Source organism: Phyllostomus hastatus, unplaced genomic scaffold (assembly GCF_019186645.2).
Source record: "Phyllostomus hastatus isolate PE091 unplaced genomic scaffold, TTU_PhHast_1.1 phas_contig_29, whole genome shotgun sequence".
In the NCBI taxonomy this organism is placed as follows: Eukaryota; Metazoa; Chordata; class Mammalia; order Chiroptera; family Phyllostomidae; genus Phyllostomus; species Phyllostomus hastatus.
The window spans coordinates 3,992,286-4,018,854 of NW_025333835.1; the positions used below are offsets into that span (position 1 = coordinate 3,992,286).

The following is a 26,569-nucleotide window of genomic DNA, read 5'->3' on the forward strand; positions in this document are numbered from 1 at the left end:
AGAGGTCAATAAAAGCAAATAATGAACTTTTTCTAAGTCCTGAAGTAATTTTCTCATTGCATTACCTTGACCAAGTCATTTACTGTGATATGACCAACGTTGTTCTAATCCATTAGACTGAGAAGAAATGTGAGGAGAAATTGACAAAGTGGGGAGGATGTCGGGAGAGTAGATGGGCAGGCCAGCAGAGACCAGAAAACTAGACTGAAAAGTCAATGTGGCTGGAGAGGCATGAGCAAGGACAGTAGTAGAGAAGTAATTAGAACCAGATTGTGGAGAGCCTTGTAAGCAACTGAAACAATTTAGAATTTTATTCTAAGTCAGGTGACAGTCTTATGGGAACTCCTTTGTAGGTAACTGTCTCCTTTTCTCTTACTGCTTTTAAGATTCTCTCCTTATCTTTAACCTTGGGTAATGTAATTATGATGGGCCTTGGTGTGCACTTCCTTGGGTCCAACTTCTTTGGGACTCTGAGCTTTCTGGACTTCCTGGAAGTCTGTTTCTTTTGCCAGCTTGGGGGAGTCCATTATTTGTTCAAATAAGTTTTCAATTTCGTGGTCTTCCTCTTCTTCTGGAACCCCTGATTCAGTTGTTGGAACATTTAAAGATGTCCCAGAGGCTCCTAAGCCTCTCCTCATATTTTTGAATTCTTGTTTCTTCATTCTGTTCTGGTTGAATGTTTCTTTCTTTCTTCTGTTCCACATCATTGAGTCCTGGTTTCCTTCCCATCACTGTTGGTTCCCTATATATTTTCCTTTATTTCACTTTTCATAGCCTTCACTTTTTCCTCTATTTTGTGACCATAGTCAATTATTTCTGTGAGCATCCTGATTACCAGTGTTTTGAACTCTGCATCTGACAGGCTAGCTATCTCTTCATCACTTAGTTGTATTTTTTCTGGAGCTTTGCTCTGTTCTTTCTTTCTGGCCATTTCTTTTATCTCTGCAAACCCGTTATATAGTAAGGCGTGGAGCCTTAGGTATTCACCAGGGTGGGGCAACCCATGATGCTATTTTGTAGCTCTGTATGTGGAGGAGGGGTCCAAGAGGGAACAATGCTGCTTGCTCAGCTCTTGGCTGGCTTTCAGTCACTTCTCCTGCTACCACAAGCAAATTAGGCCCTTCTGGTGCTGATTCACGGGTCGGTGGTTTTGTGTATGTTCTAGGACCCTGTGGGTCTCTCCAGCAACCTTCCCTGTGAGGCTGGGAATTTCTCCTGCCACCCAATCCCCACAGGTTTTTTTCAGTCAGAGGTTTTGTTGCCTTATTTCCCCACATTGGAATCCTGGGTTGTGCAGTCTGTCTCACTCCCCAGTTGTTCCTCCCAGTTTATCTGCAATGCAAATGTGGGACTGCCTGCTTTCCCAGCAGACACTCACCCCAGTCCTAAAGTCACCACCTTGCCACAAGTCCTTTCTGCCCTGGCTGCACATCTGTCCCTCCTACCAGTCTGGATGAATGTTTCTTCTTTAACTCCATGGTTGTCAGACTTCCATACAGTTCAATTTTCTGTCAGTTCTGGTTGTTTTTTGTTTTTAAATTTGTTGTCCTTCTCTTGGTTGTGTGAGGAGGCACAGTGTCTCCATCTTGGCCCGAAGTCCAAAATACATATTGTTTAAATTAGTATCTGTGTAATGAGCAAGCACAAAATTATAACTCTATACTTTTTGACCCCCCCAAAAATATAACTATTGATAAAAGGCCCTTTCAAGCTTATAAATAATATACCAATATTACATTACATTAGGATCTATAACCAATATTATATTATATTAAGATGTAGAAGTATAGTGCAATACAGAACCATTTTGATGAAGGTAATGTTTAGACCCATAAAATGAGATTATTGTAATAAGGAACAGCAATATTATCAAAACCACAAAGCAAGTAGTCATATTTTTCTTTTTTTTTTAAAGATTTTATTTTATTTTATTTTTAGAGAGGGAAGGGAGAGAGAAAGAGAGAGAGAGAGAGAAACATCAATGTGCGGTTGCTGGGGGCCGTGGCCTGCAACCCAGGCATGTGCCCTGACTGGGAACTGAACCTGCGATGCTTTGGTTCGAAGCCCGCGCTCAATCCACTGAGCTATGCCAGCCAGGGCTGCAAGTGGTCATATTTTTCTAACAGAATTTCCAACAAAAGAAACAATAGGTTTCCACTAGTTTTATTATACTATTTGATATACTCTCTGATCCTTACACATTATTTGCATTTTTCTCTACTTTATTTTTTATTGTTTATTCTATTACAGTTGTCCCAATTTTTTTCCCTTTGGCATCCCTCCATTCAGCCCACCCCTCTTGCAAAAAGTCAATCCCTCCTCCATTGTCCATGTCCATTAGTCATTCATACATATTTGTTGACTTATCCCTTCTGATTCCTTCTACCATTTCCCCCCTTACCCTCCTACAGCTATTAGTCTGTTCCATATTTCCATGTCTCTGGTTCTATTTTTCTCATTAGTTTATTTTGTTCATTGGATTCCAGTGATAAATAAGGTCATGTGGTATTTGTCTTTCGCCAACTGGCTTATTTCACTTAGCATAATTGTCCCCAGTTCCATTCATACTATAGTAAAAGGTAGGAGGAACTCCTTTTTTCTTTCTGCTGTGTAATATTTCTTGTGTAAATGTATCATACTTTTTTAATCCACTCATATACTGATGGGCACTTGGGCTGTTTCCAACTTGACACTGTAATGACTATTGTAAATAGTGCTGCTATGAACACTGGGGTGCATAAATTATTGTGAATTGGTGTTTCAGGATTCTTAGGGCATACTGTATACTGTATTTTTCAGACTATAAGACACCCCCCCCCCATTTGGGAGGAAAATGCAGCAATGACCCTGCTCCAGCACCTCCCTGCAGCACAGTGAGCCAGGTAAACTTCATTCAGACTATAAGACGCACTCCCCTTTCCCTTCCCAAATTGGGGGAGGTGCATCTTATAGTCTGAAAAATACAGTACTCCCAGCAGTGGAATTGCTGGGTCATAAGACAGTTCCATTTTTAATTTTTTGAGGAAATTCCACACTATTTTCCACAGATGCTGCGCAAGTCTGCATTCCCACCAACAATGCACTAGGATTCCCTTTTCTCCACATCCTCACCAGCACGTTTGTTGACTTATTAATGATAGCCATCCTGACAGGTGTGAGGTGATATTTCATTGTGGTTTTAACTTGCATCTCTCTGATGGCTAATGATGTGGAGCATTTTTTCATATGTCTATGGGCCACACATATGTTCTCCTTAGACAAGTGTCTATTTAGGTCCTTTCCCATTTCTTAATTGGGTTATTTGTTTCCCTGGTGTTAAGTCATATGAGTTCTTTATATATTTTGAATATTAATCCCTTATCAGTTATATTATTAGCAAACTGATACAGCATCAGTTATATTATTCATCTCTTATCAGTTATATCTCCCATATGGTGGGATTCCCTTTTCCAATTTGATGGTTACTTTAGCCACACAGAAACTTAATTTGATGTAGTCCCATTTGTTTATCTTTTCCTTTATTTCTCTTGCCTTAGGAGATATATTGGCATAAATATTGTTATATGGGATGTCTGAAATTTTACTGCCTATGTTTTCTGCTAGGACTTTCATGTTATCACGACTTATATTGAGTTTATTTTGGCGGATGATGTAAGTTGGTGATCTAGTTTCATTTTTTTTCATGTACCAGTCCAGTTCCCCCAACACTATTTATTGAAGAAACTGTTTTTACTCCATTGTACGCTTGCACCCTCTCTGATAAATATTATTTGACAATAGAGACCTGGGTTTATTTCTGGGCTCTCTATTCTGTTCTATTGATCTATATGTCTGTTCTTCTGTCTGTAAAGGACTGTCTTGATTACAGTGGCCTTATAGAATACTTTAATATCAGGTATTGCGGTCCCCCCAACTTTGTTCTTTTTTCTCAGGACTGCTGAGGCTATTCGGGATCTTTTTTGGTTCCATATAAAAATTTTAAAATATTTGTTCTAGATCTGTGAAATATGCCATTGGTATTTTAATAGGAATTTCATTGAATCTATAGAGTGCTTTGGTTAGTATGGACAGTTTCCTGATGTTAATTCTTCCAATTCATGAACACTGTATATGCTTCCATTTATTTGTATCTTTGTCAATTTCTTTCTTCAGTGTTCTATAATTTTCCAAGTCTTTTAAAACCTTGGTTAAATTTATTCCTAGGTACTTCACTTTTCTTGTTGTCATAGTAAATTGGATTTTTTTATTAGTTTCTCTTTCTAATACTTCATTCTTGATATATATGAGTGCCATCAATTTCTGAATATTGACTTGGTATCCTGTTACTTTGCCAAATTTACTTATTAGGTAAAGTAGTTTTTTGGTGTAGACTATAGGATTTTCTGTGTATTCTATTATATTGTCTGTGAATAATGATAGTTTTCCTTCCGCCTTTCAAATTTGGATGCTTTTTCTGTCTTCTGCTTGTCGAACTGCTGTGGCTAGAACTTCCAGGACTATGATGAATCAGAGTGGTGAATATGGGCACCCTTGTCTTGTTCCTGATCTTAAGGAAAATGTTTTTAGTTTTTGCCCATTGAGTATGATGTTGGTAGCAGGTTTCTCATATATGGCCTTTATTAAGTTGGGGTTTGCTCTCTCTATTACCACTTTGCTGAGTGTGTTTATCACAAATGGTGCTGGATTTTATCAAATGGTTTTTTAGCATCTATTGATATGATGTGATTTTTTTTCTTTCATTTTGCTTATGTGAAGTATTATATTTATTGATTTGTGAATGTTATACCATTCTTGCATCCCTGGGTTAAATCCCATTTAATTGTGGTGTATGACCTGTTTAATGTACTGCTGAATGTGGTTCACCAATATTTTGTTGAGGATTTTATCATCTATGTTCATCAGAGATACTGGCCTATAATTTTCTTTCTTTGTTGTATCTTTACCTGGTTTTGGAATTAGGGTAATACAGGCCTCATAAAAAGAGTTTGGCAATCTTCCCTCTTCTTAAACTTTTTGGAATAGTTTGAGCAGGATAGGTGTTATTTCTTCTTTGAATGTGTGGGAAAATCTGCCTGTGAAGCCATCCAGTCCAGGGCTTTTGTGTCCTGGGAGTTTTTTGATTACTGCTTCAAATTTGCTAGGTTTTATCAGTCTATTCAGGCTTTCTCCCTCTTCTTGATTCAGTTTTGGGAGACTGCATGTTTCCAGAAATTTGTTCATTTCACCTAGGTTATCCAGTTGCTTGGCATATAGTTGTTCATAGTACTTTCCCAACAATCCTTTGCATTTCTGTGGTATCAGTTGTTACTTCTCCTTTTTTGATTCTAATTTTATTTGGGTCCTCTTTTTTTTCTTGATGAGTCTGGTTAAAGGCTTGTCAATTTTGTTTATCTTTTCAAGAACAAGCTCCAACATTTATTGATTCTTTGGATTTTCTTTTAGTCTGCCACTTAATTGATCTTGATTATTTCCTCCTTCTATTCACTCTGGGCTTTGTTTATTGTTGTTCCTCTAGTTCTTTTATATGTAAGGTTAGGTTGTTTATCTCAGTTTTTCTGTCTTCTTTACGTAGGCTTTACTACTATGAACTACACTCTCAGGACTGTCTTCTCTATGTCCCATAGATTTTGTGGTGTTGTTCATTTTCATTTGTTTCTAGATACTTTGTGGCTTCTTTCTTGATCTCATTGTTAACCCATTCATTATTTAATAACATGTTTGTTATTCAGTCTCCATATATTTGAAGGTTTTTGAGTTTTTTCCTTGAGGTTGATTTCTAGTTTCAAGCCATTGTGATCTAAGAAGATGCTTGATATGATTTCAATTTTCTTGAATTTGTTAAGGCTTGATTGGTGACCTACCATGCAGTCTATCTTTGAAAATGATACAAGTGCATTTGAAAAGAATGTATACTTTGCTTCTTTGGGGTGAAAAGTTCTGTATATATTAGTTAAGCCCATTTGATCTAGCATGTCATTCAGTGCAACAAGGTCCTTGTTGATTCTTTAGGAGATCTACCCGTTGTTGACAATGGGGCGTTAAAATCCCCTACAATGACTGTATTGCTGTCAATCTCCTTCTTTAAGTCCTCCAAGCTTTTGCCTTACATAATAGGTGCTCTTATTTTGGGTGCATATATGTTTATAAGGGTATCCTCTTGTTGAACAATTCCCGTAAGTATTATGTAGCTACCCTCTTTGTCTCTTGTTATGGCCTTTGTTTTGATGTCTATTTTGCCTAAGTATTCTGCCCCAGCTTATCTTTCATGCCCATTTGCTTGCGGTACTTTTTTCCATCCCTTCACTTTCAGCCTGTGTAGATCTTTTGTTCTGTGGGTTTCTTGTAGACAGCATGTATGTGAATCATGTTCATATTTGTATTTTCTATTCATAAAGTATATATGGGGTGGGCAAAAGTAGGTTTACAGTTGTTCATATGGAAAAACATATAACAAAAAATCAATAATATAAGAATAAACTATGTTTTGCACACTCATAACTGTAAACCTACTTTTGCCCACCCCTGTATATATACAACAGAACTCAAAATCATTTTCCTTCTAAAATTAGCAGTAAACTTTTTAGTGTCATATATTATCAAAAGGTATGTATATGAAATGAAACGAAACAAGTTACACAAAAGTCATTAGCTAATTTACTTAGTCAGTAGTTTGAAATACGAAAGTCCCTCCAGACAGCCTATATCATTCCGCAGTCTTAGGAGATAAAATACATTTACCATAAACTGTAATTTTTTATTATGTACAATAATCTATTTGATTTATAGAGCCACAGAAGGATGATTTTAATTAATGTTATTTCCATGAATTTCCTTTAACCATAAACAATAGAAGTTTAATTAAAAAGAAAAAAAACTATATTCAAGTAGAAGGACAAATTCACATAAAGGAAAGTAGAAGTCTCAAAAGAAGATCAATGACTTGGGTTATTCCCCCAGGAAACATTAGGAGTAATTAGACATTAGCTGAGTCAATAATATACATTAGCACTTTAAAAAGCAAGCAAAAGGGTACTGTTCAAAACAACAGACTAAATAATACAGGTCTTTTGCTTTCCAAAATGACCTTGAAATGAGAAAACAATAATTTTTTTTTTATTTTTTACATATTTTATTTTAAACAATAAAAATCCATAATAGGCCTAGAAAACAAGAAATGGGGCAAGTAGCAAACCTGAAAGTTTAAAGAAACCCCGGAAGACTGAAAACAGATAAGACTGCACATACAGAAAAGTCCTAGGAGCCCCAATCACCAGAGGAAAGAAAGACACACTTCTCAGAAATAAAAAAACAAACAAACAAAAACCACTGAATTCAGAGTTAACAAACAGAAAAAATAGTATCAGGGTACTTAATTAAATCAGAACAGCAGAGACAGACCATTCCTAACTCATCAATACAGATCATAAGGATCTTGCCACATGCTGCTTTAACCCTCAGGTTTAAACAGAATTATATGCCTGTGATACATCTTATTCCAGGTGGCACAGGTCCCAAAAGAAACAAAGAGTACCAACAGATCACATTTCAGAAATCAGAAGGCTAATGAGGGTGACACCAAGTACTCTTCTTCTGGACTCTGGTCCCAAGCCTGCCTCTGGGCTCCTTGCTTTGGAAGACATGGTTACTGACATAGTCCATCCATGTATCCACAGACCACTGTAAATACTCTTATTCAATTAAAGGGTTGAAGCAAGCCTACCAAACTGCTGAGGAAGGACATGCATATTAATGAACTTGGTCCTCATAAACATAAATCAAAAACCAAGGATCATCAGACATTTAAATAAATCCAGTATCATGGCAGTGGTGGTTGGAAGGGGAATAGAACCAAGATGGACAATCAGGCCATGTGTTGGACCAGGCCACGTCTTGGTACTAGCAGATGTCTGTGACCTATAAATTGGGTACTTGGACCATGTTGGGCTTCTTGTTATTTTTTGGCTGGAAAAAGAACAAGCCATTAGGTGATGAAATAGAACAAAACGGTGTCTCAACAAATAAAATCCCTGAGTCAACTGGTGAATTAGAGCAAAAAGATGAAATAATGGAGTCCCTGAAAGGGTTCTATATAGGAAACAACTGTCACATATAAAGATTTTGTTACAGTTACTGACAAAAATCCTCAACTATTGAAAATCATGTACTGATGGCCCTGGACCAGAATAATGATTGACTACCAAATTCTAAAAACCAGGACTTTGGTTCACCATATAAATTTAATAGATGTCTTTATTTCCATTTTAGAATGGAAATAAATGTATTTATTTGTGAAAAATGTATACATTAAATTTTGCTATAAAATATGATCACTAATAATATGTAATAAATATATCTTTCTGGAAAAAAGATCATTAATAACTGACTTTGAAGGAAGGAGATAAATTAGGAAACAGAAGAGAACTTAAAGTATGAATTAATGTCTTTAGAGATATTCAAATTAATAACATCCATAAAAGAATTAGTTGCTATGAGAAAGAAACAAGAAAAATTCTTGAATATTAAAAAATCATTGATGCACCCTGGCTGGCGCAGCTCAGTGGATTGAGCGTGGGCTGCGAACCGAAGTGTCGCAGGTTCAATTCCCAGCCAGGGCACATACCTGGGTTGCAGGCCATGGCCCCCAGCAACCGCACATTGATGTTTCTCTCTCTCTCCTCCCTCCCTTCCCTCTCTAAAAAAATAAATAAATAAAATCTTTAAAAAAAATCATTGATGCAAAAATTTAGTGGATAGACTGAATAACCATTTAGACCATTTCTAAGGGCCAATCTGGTGATCTGGAAAATAACCTCTGGAAATACTGTGGAATATAGAATGGAAAGATAAAGGAGATAAAATGTTGAGAAACATAAGGGGTAGACTTAGGGGCCCAATATCTTTGTAATAAAGAGTTCCAGGAACAGAGAAGAAACACAGTAGAAGAAAATATCTATGGTACATTTATGCAATGGAATAGTACATAGCCATAAAAAAGAAGAAAAATTTTACCCTTTGCAACAGCATGGATAGACCTGGAAAACATTATGCTAAGTGAAATAAGCCAGTCAGAGAAAGACAAATAACATATGATTTCACTCATATGTGGAATCCAATGAACAAACTGAACTAACAAGCAAAACAGAGAGCAGACTAACAACTCTGGGGTAGGGGATAAGGGGTCGGGAAATTGAGTAAAAGAAGGACTCATGAACATAGACAACAGTGTGGTGATTGCAGGGGCACAGGAGTGGGAGGAGGTAGAAGAGAGTATAAGGGTGATAAATAGTAATGGAAAAAATACTATAAAAACAAACTTGAAAAAAAAAAGAAAATCATTAAAGGAAAAACATAAAGACAAACAATTTCATATAATTAAGGCTAAGAATTTCTGTGAAATATCAGAACATCAAAAATAAAGAGAAAATTCCCCAAATTTCCAGAACTAAACAAACAAAAATCACCAAAACCTAAAACCAAAAGCACAAGCAACAAAAGAAAAATTAAAAGAGGCTGCATACAAAGAAGTAAGAACACCAGGAAATCTGGCTGAGAGTCTGGTAGTACCAAAAAAAAATCTGGCTGTGAATATACAAGAAAGGACACACAAGGGCACGGAGATTCAGTCTGAGCAGAGATGACTGTACTTCTCTAATACTGGTTCCACCAGATTCCAAGGAGCCAGCAGCTCAAATGATAATTAACAGTAAGGGCTAAAGAATACAAATTATTTAACCAAGAACTTAAAGCATTTATCAGCTACACATCCCCTATGAAAAAATCCATGTATCCTATATGAAAAATTACTCTAGGCAGTATTCCAGCAAAATGGAAAAAGAAAAAAATGTATGAGAAAAAGAAAAATGAGATTTAAGAACAAGATGATGTTCAAGTATAGAGGAAGCAAATAACATTTTAAGAAAAAATTGATAAAGGTAGTCTAAGATATTTCACTGCAAACTGCAAGAATTTTGTGAAAACAAAGCAAAATATATCAAGAGTCATATTTCTTAACTTGAAGCCCAAAAGGAAAGAGACGGGGCATGTATCATTTCTCTTTCCTTAAGAAATGGAGGTGCCAGGTTCGGTATACCCAGGACAATCTCCTGAACTACTCAACCTTATCTGTAAGCCTCCACAAAGCAGTGAAAATTTTTGTATTTTCTCGCTTCCTCATCCTTTATAATGTTAAATAATGCAGTTCCACAAAACTTAGGAGTCTTCTATTTATGCTATAAATATATCTACTGAAGATGACCCTAACAGAAAATAAATGATTTCTTAAATTTTCTCCATTTATTATACATAAACATATGGAAAGACATAAATAATGTTCATTTAAAGAACTAGATCATGCAGGTAGCTCAGTTGGTTAGAGCACTGTCCCAATACACCAAGGTTGTGGGTTAAATCCCCAGTCAGGGCACATACAAAAATAAACCAATGAATGCATAAATAAGTGAAACAATAAATTTATGTTTCTTTCTCTCTCCTTCTCCTTCTCCCTCCCCTGCCTCCTTTCTCTATGAAATCAATATTTTTTTTAAAATAAAGAACTAAGAAAAAAAATTAAAGAACTATGTAACCATTTCCTTCTTATGAATTCTATTTCAAGTTTCCATCATTTATTACCTGGACTATCTCAATGCCTTGTAACCAGTTTCACAGCTTCTACTCTGGTTCATTCTAGTCAATATTCTATGCAGCAGGCAGAGTAATAACCTAAAATAAAAAAATCACATTGCCCCCATGCTTAAAACCTTCCATAGACTTTCCATCATACTTAAAAGAAAATTTGCAGTTTTTATCATTGCCATTAGGCCCTAAGTGATCTGGGCCCAAATTACCATTATTCCCTTCCCATACTTCATTGGAGATACTCTTGATACTAAACTCATTTCCACCTTCAGGACCTTTGCAGTGTTTTTATTGCCTAGAAAACTCTTTCCTGATATGTTCACAGGGCCTGCTCTCTCATCTCCTCAGAGAGGCCTTCCCAACCTACTAACAGAGATTCCTCTCTGCTGTTATTCTCTCACCACTTACTCTTTAGTTTTCTTAAAAGCATTCAACATTTACATATTATATACCTTACTTACTCATTTGTCAATTTTCTCCTAAAAATGTAGGCTCCCAGAGGGCAGTGTTTTTGATTCATTGCCATATCCCACTCTACACAATAATGCCTAGTAGGTAGTAGATGTTTAATGATTATTATTTTTAAAGATTTTATTTATTTATTTTTAGAGGGAAGGGAGGGAGATAGAGAGAGAGAGAGGAACATCAATGTGCAGTTGCTGGGGGTTATGGCCTGCAACCCAGGCATGTACCCTGGCTGGGAATCGAACCTGGGACACTTTGGTTCCCAGCCCGTGCTCAATCCACTGAGCTACACCAGCCAGGGCTTGTTTAATGATTATTTATTGAATGAATGCTAAACACCTATTAATACTTCACCCAAATAAAATATAAATAAGAAAACAGAAAATAAACACATGTTCCCTTTTATCAGAGACATGCATTTGTAGATCTGGAAAACTTCTTGTAGTTCTTCTGAACCTGAGTTTAATTATTTGTCACTATGCTATCCTTCGAAATGAGGTTATTGTTTATGGCTAACAAAGCCTCACAAATTTGTAGTGCTTTTGCTAAAATAATACATTCTCAAATTGCTGCAAGCCAAGTAGATCTATGCTAGACCTGCTTTTATTTCCCAGCAGTCAATGGTTACACTGCACTGCTTCAGTGGATTCTCTGCATTGTCTCCAGTGGTCACAAACCACAGTTGACCACACTCTAGTTTTTAGATGCCGCTATCATTCATTCTTCACTTACATTCAGCTCAGCAGAGTAACTACAATGCTGGTAGACAAATGTATTAGCCCTATAGAATTTCAAGGTTGGAATGCTAAAATTTCATGTTTGAGATGGCCAGTAATGCCGGTATAAGGGAGCTAGTTTCAAATTTCCAGATGAAATAAACATTTGGGTAAGCACCACTAGACCACAGACCATATCTGTTTGTTCACCAGCCATACCCAGCTCTGGGCACAGGGACTGGTTTATAGCCACCAGTCACAGAGTGAATGAATATTAATTAAACAGTGAAAATACCTCAAAGTTGATGTAATACTACCAAAGGAATAGTAAGAAATAAATGTCAAAACCAAGAAAAAGGTTAGATATAAAAACATAATCAAGAAGCTTAAAAAAAATCTAAATCAATAAATGAGACAAATTCTCTAATGACACAATTAAGTAAAACTTATAGACAGTTGGAAAATTCAAGACATTTTTCTGAATTACTATCAAATATGATACTTAAAAATCAAAATGAGCTTTCCAATGAAAGTTAAATCATTAACTTACAGGAGTTGAAATCTTCTTTGCAGTTTCTGTGATGACTTGTTGTAGAGGTTTCCAGATCTGAAATACATAGCGACCTAAACAGTAACAAGGACAGAAGCAAACATAACATATTGTCTGTAATCAAAGTCAATACTCACAAGGTGCTTACCATAGTATTTATTAATTTAATTTATTTTATATATATTATTTTGGTAACTATTTCAAAATTCACCACAAAGTCATATTTTTTCAAATTTCTGATTTATTATTATCATAGCTATTAAATTATCAGGTTCTAGTTCTTAATTATAAAGTCAACAAAAGACCAATGTTACATTTCTGTACAATGTTATAGGTCACAAAAAAGTCTTGGTGCTCTTTCCACACCACACTGCAGATGAAGTCCTTTAACATAAAGATACTCATGAATCTAAAATGATTATTTATTACTTTTCACAGCAGTAATCACTTTGAAATATATAGAAAACAAATACAGTTTAGAAGCTATACAATATAGGAGTAATTTTAATGGAGTTAGCTCTAAAGTAAAAGCACAATTATATAGAAAATATTTACCAATATTTTATTACCAATGGCCGATAACAATTTCTTACTAAAGAGGACCGATCTCTTAAAAATTTATTTTATTTTAGTGCTTTTCTTTCTTAGACATCCTAATAAAAATTCTTGAATCCTGACAACTAAGAATCAGTAACAAAAGAGGGCCTAAATTGTTTTGGGGGCATAGAATAAAATATTATCTGAGTAGTTTATCTTTTGTACCCTAATCAGAATGACTGACCACTAATATTAGTGTCTCTCTTCCCAAAAGCCTTGGTAGAAAACCAGTTCTGACACTCTGAACTTCAACTTCTAACCATAACCTTATTTGCAAATCTAGATTTCTACTGGGAAAATTCAACTACATAGATCTTTTAGAAGGAGTTACCTGTCTGAATACACTGCTATTCCTTTGCAAACATGCTATAGTGAAAAACAGGGTGCTAGATGTGAGATGTGAAGCATCTAATCTAATTAGGAGATAAAAAGCTCTTGAGATTAAGGAGAACATTAAGTAAAATTGCAAAAGGTTGAAGCCCTAACTCATCCAAGTCTCTCATCATATAGATGTCAACTTCTATTTGATATGAAATTAAATACCACACAAAACAAAAATCTTTTTCTACTCATTTTTCTGGATCTTACTAAACTCCATATAACCACAATGGAATGTAGCTTCACCTAAAAAGAAGATTCAGTTAACAAGATCAATTCCATGAAACTTAGAGACACAAATGCTAAATTAAAATAAAAAAATGTAAATCTAACATTAAATGTAAAAGGCAATTTAAAACTCAGTTGATGACTGTAAACTCTAAGTTGAAGAAATAGCAATTTTCCTTCAAATCTCTGTAACTATTCTTTCTAAAAATGCAACTTTGGTAGTTTATCAAAGACATTACACCAACATGTTAAAATGAAGTAATAAATACACTACAGGAAACAACAGCTATGCTCATCAGAAAAAACTGACAGTGGGGGTGGGGGTAGGACTAATGGTGTGGAAGGATTGAGCAACAAAGAGGGAAAAAACTCATGAACACAGACAACAGTGTGGTGATGGCAGGGGGTGGAAGTGGGGGAGGTGGAGGATAAATGGTGATGGAAGGAGACTTGACTTGGGGTGGTTAACACACTATACAGTGTATACATGATGTTATATAATTGTGCACCTAAATCCTAATTTTGTTAACCAGTATAAGCCAAAAAAAATTCAATGTAAAGGAAAAAAAAAACAAAACGAACGAACTGACAGCTCAGGAAATGTGCAATCCTGCCTACAAGAAGAAATACATATGAGAGAACAAAGGAACCCCATATCTGCACACAGCACACACTCCCTCCTAGACCATGCCCTGCCTCTTTCCCTTCCTCTTCTTTCCCCACAGGCCAGCATCATCTAAACTCTAAGGGACCCCAGAGACTTGCAACCAGGGAAGGTATGGGCAATGCTGGTTAGTCCTGGGCTGACCCCTAAAACTGCCCCCAAGGCCTCCTCTGACTCTCCTGAGTTGACAGCAACCTTGTCTAAGCTCACTTTCTTCCCCATAATGTTTCTAGAGAGCCAAAGCAGCCCCGCCTAGTCTCTCTCCTGGTGCTTCCTCTATCCTAGGCCCTTCCTTGTTTCATTGTCCCCAGCTTTAATAAATGTACTCTCAAAATGAAAATTAAAAATAAAAAAATAAAAGAACCCCATGTCAATTACACTACTTCATAGTAAAGATTTTTTTTTTTATAATACACTATGGTCCAGACTAAAAATTTGCCACGCAGAACCACTAGTATCGGGGCTAATTTTCCTAACTTTCCCATCGCTACTTTTCTTCACCATAAATTTTATCTAGATTTTGCTACACTGATAAATATAAATGGTTCAGTGAATATAAACAGTAGAGAGAATAGAAATGCACAATGTCTTAAAGCCAAAAACCTCAGAATACTGAGTCTGCTTATGAGTCACTATAAGAGCAATTTGGAAATATGCCATAACATTTATTGATATGTATCCTTCAATTATCTTACCTGCAAATGCAAAAGCTGCAATACCCAGTCCTACAGCTATCAGGCTTCTTGCCTATGGAAGAAAAAATAATTACTTATAGTGTAACACACTGGGCTTTTTAAGTAAGTCACTTTTAATAATGTGAATAACTATGTTAAATAGTTTTCTTCAAGCTCTACTGTGAATAGAACTTAAAAAAATCTTCAGTGTCTATGAGATTTTATCTGCTGTGCACTATATCACTTAATTTTCAGTGAACTAAAATAATTCTAGATTGTCATTTGTCTTCCATATATTTGGATTCATTCTAACCTACAGCTTTTGTATTACCTATTGGTAAATGTTTTCTATAGACTATTTTTAATAGTGGGTTTAATATATTTGTTTTCTATAAATATAAAAGGCATATATTTCATCTTCCATCACACTTGTGATATTCAATGGCACTTGCTATATGTAAAAATTTAGTAAAACATTAGGTGCATATTTAGTACATAGGTCAAAGTCCAAAAATTGTTGAAAATGATAAATAATCTAAAAGTTATTCTATTTCTACCTTTTTATAACAATGTAAAAATTTTAAAACAAGAATCAAGAATTCAAGATCTAAAGTTATGAGCTAATCTGGATAAAAATTTATTTTAAATTGGTACACACTCCATTTTATTATGTGCTTTTCAGTCTCAGCCCTCCATCTCACAACTTCTGCAACAATGTGAAATGAATCCCTAGTGAGGGATTCTGTTCCCTAGTGAGATTATTCTAGCTCTAAAAAAAATTCTGCTGGATCTTATGGATTCACCTCTCACACCATGCTAATCACTTCAGGAGAGTATGTAAGTCACAACAGAAAAAGGTTTATGTACCAGAGATCAATGGTGGTTCCCCAATATCATCTCCCTTTTTTCTATGGGATCAAAAGTTCCATTTTAGCCAGCCATCTATTTCCAAGCCTCCCTTAGACTTACCTATGGATACAGAATTAAGGAGAGACATCACAGAAATGTTTCTGTCTGATTAATAGTGTGAAAGGTAAATCCCTAAGAGCCAGCAAAGCTTTTTTTAAAAGCTAGAATAATCTCAGTAGGGAATAGAATGGATTCATTTCCCATTGTTGCAGGAGTTCCAGAATGAAGGGCTGAGACTGAATGAATTGCTGAAACCAAAAAGCCCTTCAGACATCAGTCTTCAAGTTCTGCAAAGGCCGTAAGTCCAAGCCCCAAATCGCCAAGGGGAGACTCTACAATGAGAAACATCAGGTCACAAAGGACATGTATGATGGTGCTTTAACTTTACTATCCAGTAAGAAGGTGAGTACTGACATAAAGATGTTCTGTTGAGATATATTTCTGCTCTTTTCTAGAACTTCCCTGGTGCTAACATATTTTGAGTTCTCTAGTCTTATCTTCCATTGGTTCATGTTAAGGACCCTCAGTCTAACCAACGACTCAACTGTGTCACGGGTGAATTTACTTTACTTCACTACAAACTTGTTTATTTGTTCACCTGACTAGAAATATTTATCTTTGCCTCTCAGATCTAACCAATTTTTAATATTTCAGCTTGGCTCTGCCACAGAATGGGAGAAGTCATCTGTAATATGTAACAATGAGCATATACCCCAAAATATATAGAATCCAGTAACATTCAAAATAAAATGACAGACAACCCAATTAAAAAGACAAAGACTAGGTCAGGGATCTCATAGAAAAAATCTAAATGGCTAATAAACATATGAAAAGGTGCTCAACTTCAAAAGTAACTAGGGACTACCAACAATAACAACAAACACAAAATGGTACAGAACTATTCATATCAGAATATAACCATCTCTGGCCTTTATGTAACTTATTCTGTCCATGAATGAATCTCAAACACCAAACAACAGTATCTACAATTCCCAGGATTACTGTGAGGATAAAATGTAATAATTATGTAAAAGACTTAGCATAGTGGCTTGGCACATGGTAAAAACAACTAGCCATTAATAAATATAAGTGGCATAACAGAAGTATGCCACTTATACATTTAAATAGTTTTAATACATTTAAATTTATCTAAGGAAATTCACAAAAGTGGTTTTTGAGGTAGGCCCTAGAAAATGAATTATCTTCTCTAGATTAAGTAATCCAAATTTCCTCATGAAAAAAAAATGCATATTTAAAAAATACCAAGTCTTAAAAAGTTGAGTTATCCTAATTTCACATTTTTATAGATTAATAATTATTGATCTATAGCATCATTTTTACAATTTTTCAACTATTCAAAATACATGAGACAAATAGTTACCTCTATAATTACAAAGGAATTTTTACTTTAAGGTATTTATATCAGAAACATTAAACTATGAGGTATTTTCCATTTTAATCTAATAATATGTAAGGCTAAATTGTGTTTAACAATAAAAATTCAATTTAAATTAATAAATAAGAATTAAACACTCTGCTGATTATTTTCCATTTGTCTCTCTGGACATATTCTATACCCTTCTTTGCCTTATTCTGCACCTCTGCCTCCCTTGGTCTCTAAGGATTACATTATCTAGTCCTCAGCTTCCCTCTAGCTTCTGGTTGGGTTTTGCCAGAGGACCTGTGGAACAAAACACTGAACTCAGGTCACCAATCCCAGGGGAGGACTCCAAACACTTCTGTCCACTGCATCTTGGTGTCCAAGTTGCCAAGGAAACACAACATAGTCTGGTACTGGATAGAACAATGCTTTAATCACACGGAGAAGAGACAGAGTAACATCAGCTCCAACTGTGTGTGCATGGGTCCCTTATAGCTTAGTGGGTGTCCAAAGCAGGATCAAAAGGAATAGGACCAGAAGCAAGCTCTAGCGCTGCAGCAGAAGGACCCCGCTCACCTCTTCTCCACCCCACGCTCCACCCCACGCTCCACCCCACGCTCCACCCCACGCTCCACCCCACACTCCACCCTACACTGGAGTTTTAAGTACTGAAAGCTGGGGGCATGCCTGAGGGCCACTGATTACCCTTAAACAGAACAAAGACCACTCACAGAGCCTGAACAAGGAGATGATAGTCCCACAAAGGTGACAAGGCCAGTACAGTCAGTGTGGCTCCTCATCTCTCAGTAAGGAAGTGCTGGAAGCCAAAGTGGGCAGAGAGGGGTCAAAAATCTGTGCACGTAACATTGCCTTTCCCAACAGGAAAAACCAGCAGAAAAGCAAAAGGTGGAAGGAGACAGAAATAATAGTACAATTTATTACCAAGTACGTTTCCTTTTTGGATACACCTCCTGTTTATATGGCTCCTCTTCCATGCCTACAACTCTTGAGTTCTGAAACATAATTCCCATCCTCTTCCTTGCCCTTTGCCTTGGTGGATAGCAGTTTCCAATTGTTGCTGGTCCCTGACAGATTCATCATCTCTTTTGATTACCTATGCCCATACCTCTGCAAATAGTCCCTTCATTAAACTTACCTTCAAAAAAGCCACCCACCTATTACTACCATGGCCAGCACCAATACAAGCATCACACTTTATACCAGTCACTATACTATGTACAAAAGATGTAGCAACATGGAATAAAGCAAAGGCTTACATCAAATAAGCCTTGTGTAGGCCTTAAATATAGTTGGCCTCCAATGTTTATTCTAATCTCCCAAAGATCTTTACTTCTTTTTATCCTTATTATAACATTTATTGCAGTACATTATACAAGAGCCCCCCCCAAGAAAAACACCAAAATTTATTTATAAAAAATTGTGTATTTATTTGTACATGTTTAAATTTTAGTCACCTTCAAAGTACTCTCCATTTCATACAACACACCTACCAAGACGTCCCCACTGCTCAAAACAGTTTTGAGCTACTCAATTTTGAGTAGCCTTTTGAGATGCCTTTTAAGGCTTCTTCTGCCATGTTTCACATCTTCCACTTGGCAAAAGTTTTCCTTTAAGGACTTTTTTATCTAGGGAAACAAAACAAAGAGTTGCTCGGAGAGAGATGGGATGAATGGGAGTACGGTGCACAGAGCACAAGGGTCATGCTGTTTTGGTCAAAAACTGCTGAACACTAAGTTTGGTGGGTGTGGGCAAGTGCTCTCTGCAAATCCCCCATTGTGAAATGGACAAAAGCATTGAAAGAGTCTTCAAAAAACATTCACTAAAGCCAAATGCAGCCTCTCACAACAACACCAGCTGGTGCACTGATACAGATAGGTTCCTAGAACACTCACCTAGTGGGGGAAGCCTATACCACAAGGGGCCTGCCCTCCAGAACATAATTCTTGTTTTGGAGGGAGTCCCCCCTCATAGTTCAGTGTTCTGTCTCCTTTAGCTTTTCTAGATATCAAGAACCTTTTAAAAATATGATGAAATCTATAAATCATCACCACTGAAAACCACAAATATATATACACACACACACATACACCCCCCACTGGAGTCCTTCAGTTGACAAGCCTCAACATAAGAAACATCGAAATAAACAAATAAGCAAGCGAGCAAGCTCACTGAAGTCTAGGAGGGTATCTCATTCACCTTTGAGCTCTTAGAGCAAGACCTGCCACATATATTAGTTTTCCATTCATTCAAAAATTCAAGAAAAATAATGTTGATTCCAGAACTAACCTCTACTTCTAAAGACTAACTTTATAGAAAAATAAACACAGAAGGCCTTGCCACCTTTAAAAACAACAAAAAGAAACTCAAATTAGGTGGATCACTAGAGCAAAAAAGTATGTTCAATAAATGACTAAAAACTATGCAATCAAAATCTTATGTATCCACACTGAGAAGACAAAATATAGCACAGGTAATCAAAAACTCAATTCCTTATTGCAACTAAAATTCCTTATTGAAATGATATAGTGTACCTAATCTCTTTCTTCAATTGTATTTTTAATTAACTTGACATTAAAAGTTTATATTTTTTAGCATAAACAATTGATAACAAACAAAAATATATTATTGGAAACTGAGCCCAAATTGAAATTAAAAAAAAAAAAAGTTCTACACAACCAGATTTTGTACTCTGAAATAAGAGTAATGGTCCTCATAAGGGTTTCTATAAAAATACTAAAGCTCTTAGACATAAGCAATTAACTTAAGACTTTAACCCTAACTAGTCTAGAATAGGGATATGATGTTACCCAAAAAGAAAAAAATATGTAATACTACCTTTTTTTCATTAATTAAAAAGTCACTGGCTTGTGTTTCTATTTTTCAGATACAAATTTTGAGAGTTCTAAAACAAGTTCCCCCAACCCCCCATGTATGTGAATGACCCAAACAGAGAAAACAAACCAATTGCAAATGCAGAAAATAAGCAGTACAAAACAGTCAATCTGAAACCTGAGCAAACAGTCCACACAGAACTCTTGACCTAAACTTTACTTGAATTTTGAATTTTAAAAAGTATAACAACATCTAAAAACACAGTGGGGCTTTTAAATAGCCTATAGTTCATTTATCATTGCTGTGTTAATAGAGAATTCCATCAACATCCTCTCTATTTTACTTCTGTTGAAAAAAATTCACATGTGCTATATCATCATGCTATTTCACATTTATTTAAACTTCAGTATTGTATCTTCAGCTGTTTTGTTTCTTTTATAATGCAACACAGTATTTGACTTGGCAAGCACAAAGATGTGCTTCAATTTTTACTTTGAATGTTTTTTAAACAATGATGTTTTAAAATTAAATTGTAACAGAATGACAAAAATGACATTGGAAAGGCAGTTTAAAAGCAAAATGGTGACTCAGGCATAGTGTTAGTACCCCAAGTGTAGTCATTTTCTACTAACTAGGCAATAACCAGGTTAAAGGTCTAAAATTGCTCAAGCAACTAGACTAACATCATAGTACATCTGTGAATTGACATAAAGTAGACAAATGCTGTGATTTCTTTGACTAGAAAAATTAGAAGTGTGCCGAAAATAAATAAGGCAGTGTGACTTAAGCAGCAAGATATGTGAACACCTGGTACACTGGCGTAAGCTACAACTGCTGCAGGTGCCACACATACGCAGGACACAGGGAATGGTAAGCATGGATGCACACCAGGGGCTGTTCTTTTCTTTTTCCCTTTTAAAAAATGTTTATGAGACTGCCTTGGGCAAGTTTTATTTTTGAAAGATTTCCTCTGAATTCAGATGTATATGTGTTAGAAAAATAGCTAACATTTTGTAGGCCTGCAGAAAATCTAAATAAGTTGATACTCACACACAGACAAAGTTAGACTAGCACATACTTAGAACAATCTGATCCTTCTAGAAATATGTGTACATATATACCAAAAAAAAAAATAAATGTTACAAATCAGTTAAAAATTCCACCAACCAATTCTTTAATAATTGGTTCAAATTAGGATTTGGGAATGAACAGTGGTCTATAATAAGAAAAATAGAAACAATGAATTTATACCAAATCTGTAAATTCAGTTTTTAATAATCTCATCATGGTCACCATGGAAACAATGAGATATATATATACACACACACACACACACACACACACACATAACAAATTTAATATTGATCAATGATTTAAGTTTTTAAAAATGCATGACTTTATATTAGTTAACTGCCAAAAATATAGTTTCCACTGCATTCCCTTTGACCATATACAATGCATGAATAATTCAGATTTAAATATTTCCAGGCATATGCATAACAGCACTATAGCAATCATCAAAGGGTAAATTCTCAATATCATCCATTGGTTGGTTCTAAAATGGTGGGAGAGTTACCACAGAGAATCCTCTTCCAAGACCACCAAGTCTGTTTGCTCTGCTAGGTCCTCCTAGAAAATTCCCACTTACTTATCAAGAAACAGTTTCAAAGTCATCTCTCGGTCAAGCTTTCCCTGACCACTTCCTCACCTAGGTAAAACTCTTCACTGCCCCACAGTACTTAGCAGACCTATTATAATACACAGCATGTTATTTAATAATGTTTTACCTATTTCAAATCCATTCTAAAATGTGACCTTCTAGACATAGGGACTGTGTTTATTTCTCTGGATTTCCAAAATCTAGCAAAGTACCTAACACAGAGTATGTTTTCAGAAAGTTTGTATGATAGAATAAAAACAGTTTTAAAAATCTTCCCTACCATCTAGATGCCTCTGTGTACTGTACTGGTGTCTGCCAGTTACTGGAATGATGTTTTGAAGTGGAAAAATTATAAAGGACAGTGATAGTAAAAATTAAGAGACTAACATGTAATCATGCCTCAAAATATCCTGGACCAGGTAAATATACCCAAGTCTTATGGAAGACAAAGAAAATGATATTAAAGGCCTTGTGTCAGGTAAATTTTATTATAAAAATGAAACAAAGATAATCCACCGTACAAAAGCATAAAGGAATGGTTGATTTGCTAAACAATCAAAGAAAAATAAAGCAGCCTCCAATAAAAAGAGTTAGGTAATTTATTGAGCAGCCATTTGGAGGCTATCTCCTATCTGATTGGTTGACTGATTTCAATCAACACTCAGCAAATGTCTAGGTGCCAATCACAATTCTAAACTCTGGGGATACATCATACCAAATCCCTATCCTTGTGAGGCTACATTTTAACACGAGACAGAAAACAAATAATATACGTGAGGAAAGTATACAATAGAGAGTGGACTATGGAGAAAAATTAAGCAAGTGAAGGAAGGCCGGTGGGCTTAGGCACAGCCAGGAGGCTAGTGTGCATAGAGCAGAATGTGAGAAGGGGTAAAAAAGAACAGGAAATCAGGTCAGAAGAGTAGCACAGGCAGCAGACCATGTCAGGCCTTAGGGATCAATATAAAGACTTCAGTTGTTGTTTTTTTTCTTCTGAGTGAAATGAGACATTACTGTTTTGAGCACAGGCTTCAGATGATCTTATTTAGAATTCTAAAATGGTCCCTAGTTGTCATGTTGAGAATACACATGTCAAAGGAAAAGGAATGGAGGGGAGTTAGGAATCTATTAAAATAATCTAAGAAAGATAACGTTACAACAGTTTGGACCAGAATGATTGATTAGTGATGGAGAGAGGGGAAAGTGATCAGATTTGGGATATATTCAGGATAAAGCCAAGATTTCTTGAGAGACTAGATACGAGAGGTACAAGAGAAAGAGAAAAATTGGTGTTCATTAACAGATGAATGGATAAAATGTAGAGCATAGTTAAACTCATAGAAGCAGAGAGTAGAATGGTGGTTGCTGGGGCTGGGGGTAGGGAAAGTGAGGCAATGCTGGTTAAACTTTTTGTTATGAGAAAATAAGTTTTATATTTGAAATTTACTAAGAAAGTAGATCTTAAGTGATTTTACCACATGCAAACACACACACACACACACACACACACACACACACACACAGTAACTGTGAGGTGATGGACTTGTTAATTAGCGTGACTGTGGTAAATACTTCACAATATATATGTCAAATCACACTGTACACCTCAAATACACAGAATTTGTCAAGTATACTTCAGTAAAGCCGGGGAAAGAAAAAGGATGCCATGGTTACTGCCTTAATGGAGCTGCCTTTTGCTGAAAGGAAAGACTAAAAGAGGATGGGGGTGGGGGCAGAAGGGATGTCATAAGCTCTCTTTTGGACTTCTTTTTCTAAAAACATGCCATTATGAGATGATAAATAAAAGTCCAAGCACAGCATTATTTAAAAAAAAAGTCTCATGTACTAGCATAAAAGAAGAATGAGCAGGTTGTTTCAAAAAACATTCTTTATCTAACAGTGACTCAATTCTCAGGGGTTAATCACAAGCAAATCGCTTTCTGCTGAACTCAGTGTTTTATGCTGCCTTATTATTTGGTTCAATTTCTACAAAGAAAGCTCTATGAATTTAAACAACAAGTGGAAGAGAGAAAAGAAATGAAATAAGAAAGACTGCCAGCAAATCAGCAAAATTTGGGAGAGGTATTATACACATGGAAATCAAAAGGAGGGGAAGGGAATAAATACTCAAGAAAAAGTATCAGAAATGGTAAAATGACTTTAGAAAAACAATATTTACCATTATCCTTCCATACAATTTTCAAGACAAGCTGACATGACTTTCACAGATCTTCATATCTAAACTGGACCAATTCATATTAATCTACCTGGCCCTTACCATTATTACTCTTTTGGCAAAAACAAATACACCTGAACTTCTTTCAAAACACCAATTCCCATTAAAACATTAAATTAAGTAAAAAGGAAAGACAACACTAAATAACTTGTATTTGCTCCACTTCAAAGTCACTTAATTTATTTTATGAACCACAGGCAAGCATTAATTTCTACAGCAACACTAAAGAGTAAAAAGGAGAGTAAAACAAAAACAAAGCAAATCAACCCAAAGTCAAACACCATAAGAAACAAGTCTTAGGCTTATGACAAATTAGTACTTCTCCACTCTCTAATATACTTAACAAGAAATTCTCCAAACTTAAGTCCTTGTTATACATTATGATTTCTTAAGAATAATCTTTTAAGTACTACTTTGCATTTATTTAGCGACGTGCCAATGTAACTACAATTTCAACATATTATCCTAAGAAATTAATGAGAGGAGCATAAACTTATACATGAGGATATCATCACTGCATTACATATAATATAAAAACAGGAAATAATCTGAATACCCAAAAGTAGGAAAATAAGTAAATAATATGGGCCCTAAATGAAATACACAATTAACTAATATATTGGGGAATGTTTACAGACAATATGTTAAACAGAGAATAAGAACAGATTATATAACAAAAATGTACAGCATATAAATACAGAAAAAAGTGATATACACCAAAATGTTAACAATAATTACAGTCTTAGTACCTACCTTTTATCATTAGAACAATGTCTTTGTATTACATATCAAAGAAAATATGGCTTGAAATTTGACTCCCTACTTGTCAGCTCCATGACCTTGGCCAAGTTACTTAACTTCTAGACTAGTAGTTCCTTACCTGTAAAATAAGGGTAATAAGTATACCTACTTCCTTAGGCTGGTGTGAATTTTTATAAGTTAGGACATCCAAACATATCACCTAGTATTTTACATGTGATAAACATTCAATAAATTGTAGCTATTACAATTAGGATATGATATTATCATACAATTGTTTCTTTTAAAAACAGGAGAAAAATAAAAGTTATTAGAAAAATCTTGTGAAGATCCTACCTGGTCAACAGTTAATAACTTTTAATTTGTAAGTCGGAAGAAGTTCTGACCTGTGTACTTTAAAATAAACTTTAAAAACAAATTCTTCCCTGGCCTGATAGAACAGCTGGTTAAAGCATCATCCGGATACACCAAGGTGTCAGGTTCAACCCCCAGTCAGGGCACATACAAGAATCAACGAATAAATGCATAAGTGGAACAACAAATGGATGTTTCTCTCTCTCTCCCCCTGCCTCCCTCTCTCCCTTCCTCTCTCTCTAAAACCAATCAACAAAACTTTATTAAAAATAAATACAGAGGACTTCTGGACAAGGTGGAGGCACAGGCAGACACACTGTGCCTCCTCACACAACCAAGATAGGGACAACAACAATTTAAAAACAGAATAACAACCAGAACTAACAGAAAATTGAACTGTATGGAAGTCGGACAACTAAGAAGTTAAAATGGACACGTTCATCCAGACAGATAGGAGGGGTGGAGTCGGGCAGCCGGGGGCACGTCACAGCGCAGAGAGCAGAGAATATTGGGACCCGGCACATAAGACAACCGGGGTGTGCAAGACCGCAGCAGGCAGACCCTAAGCGTGCAAGCGGCAGCTGGCAGATCCCGGCTGAGGGGTGGCAACCAGCAGACCCAGCGAGGCGGTGATTGTGAAGCAAGGCACTGCACGCAAGGCGGCTGGCTAACCAGGCAGTCCCAGGGTCCCAGCACCAGGTAATAGAGCCTCGGGGCACTGATTGAAAACACCTGTGGGGGAGGGGTTGCGGTGCAGGGAGAGACCCCCAGCCTCACAGGAGAGGTCACTGGAAAGTCCCACGGGGTGCACAAGCCCAACCACATGGGAATTGGCACCAGAGGGGACCAGTTTGCTCGGGAGGGTGCAGCGGAAGGGACTGAGGTCTGATGGAGAGTGGAGCAAGCACCATTGTTCCCTCTCAGACCCCGCCCCCACATACAGCAAACAACCCAGCAACTGGGGTGTCCTACCCTGGTGAACACCTAAGGCTCTGCCCCTCACACGTAACAGGTGCGACCAGACCAAAGGAAAAAAAAAAAAAAAGATGGCTCAAACAGAATTGAAAGCCCCACCATTAGTACTTTTAAGTGATCAAGAGATAGCCAGCCTATCAGATGCACAGCTCAAAGCACTAGTGATCAGGATGCTCACAGAATTGGCTGATTTTGGTCGCAAATTAGATGAAAAAATGAAGGCTACAATAAGTGAAATGAGAAAAATGCACAGGTAAACAATAGTGATGGAATGAAAGCTGGGTCTCACATCAATGGAGTGGACCAGAAGGAAGAAAAAAACATACAATCAGCAAAGAATGAAGAAATAAGAATTCAAAAAAATGAGAAGCTTAGAACTCCCAAGACATCTTTAAATGTTCCAACATCGAATTATGGGGGTACTGTAACAGGGTACAGCCAAGAGCAGGGCCCCAAACAGGGATTTGGAATGGGGTCCAGAACTCAAGATGCTCAGGAAATATTAGGATGTCCTCACCGACCCCCATAGGTGTGG

At 36.3% G+C, this 26,569-nt stretch overlaps 1 protein-coding gene across 2 annotated transcripts in view; it reads right to left on the reverse strand.

Moving 5' to 3' along the window:
• DNAJC15 (DnaJ heat shock protein family (Hsp40) member C15) overlaps positions 1-26,569 on the reverse strand; it is an 80,405-nt gene that overhangs the window by 42,604 nt on the left and 11,232 nt on the right. The window contains exons 2-4 of one of the 2 annotated variants that reach the window (XM_045839289.1): positions 17,929-18,014; positions 14,929-14,980; positions 12,367-12,440 (exon numbers count right to left, since the gene is read on the reverse strand). In XM_045839289.1, coding sequence (XP_045695245.1) covers positions 12,367-12,440; positions 14,929-14,980; positions 17,929-17,997 — 195 coding nt within the window. In that variant the 5' untranslated portion in view covers positions 17,998-18,014. The remainder of the gene's footprint in view (positions 1-12,366; positions 12,441-14,928; positions 14,981-17,928; positions 18,015-26,569) is intronic. The other variant, XM_045839288.1, reaches the window with a different exon arrangement.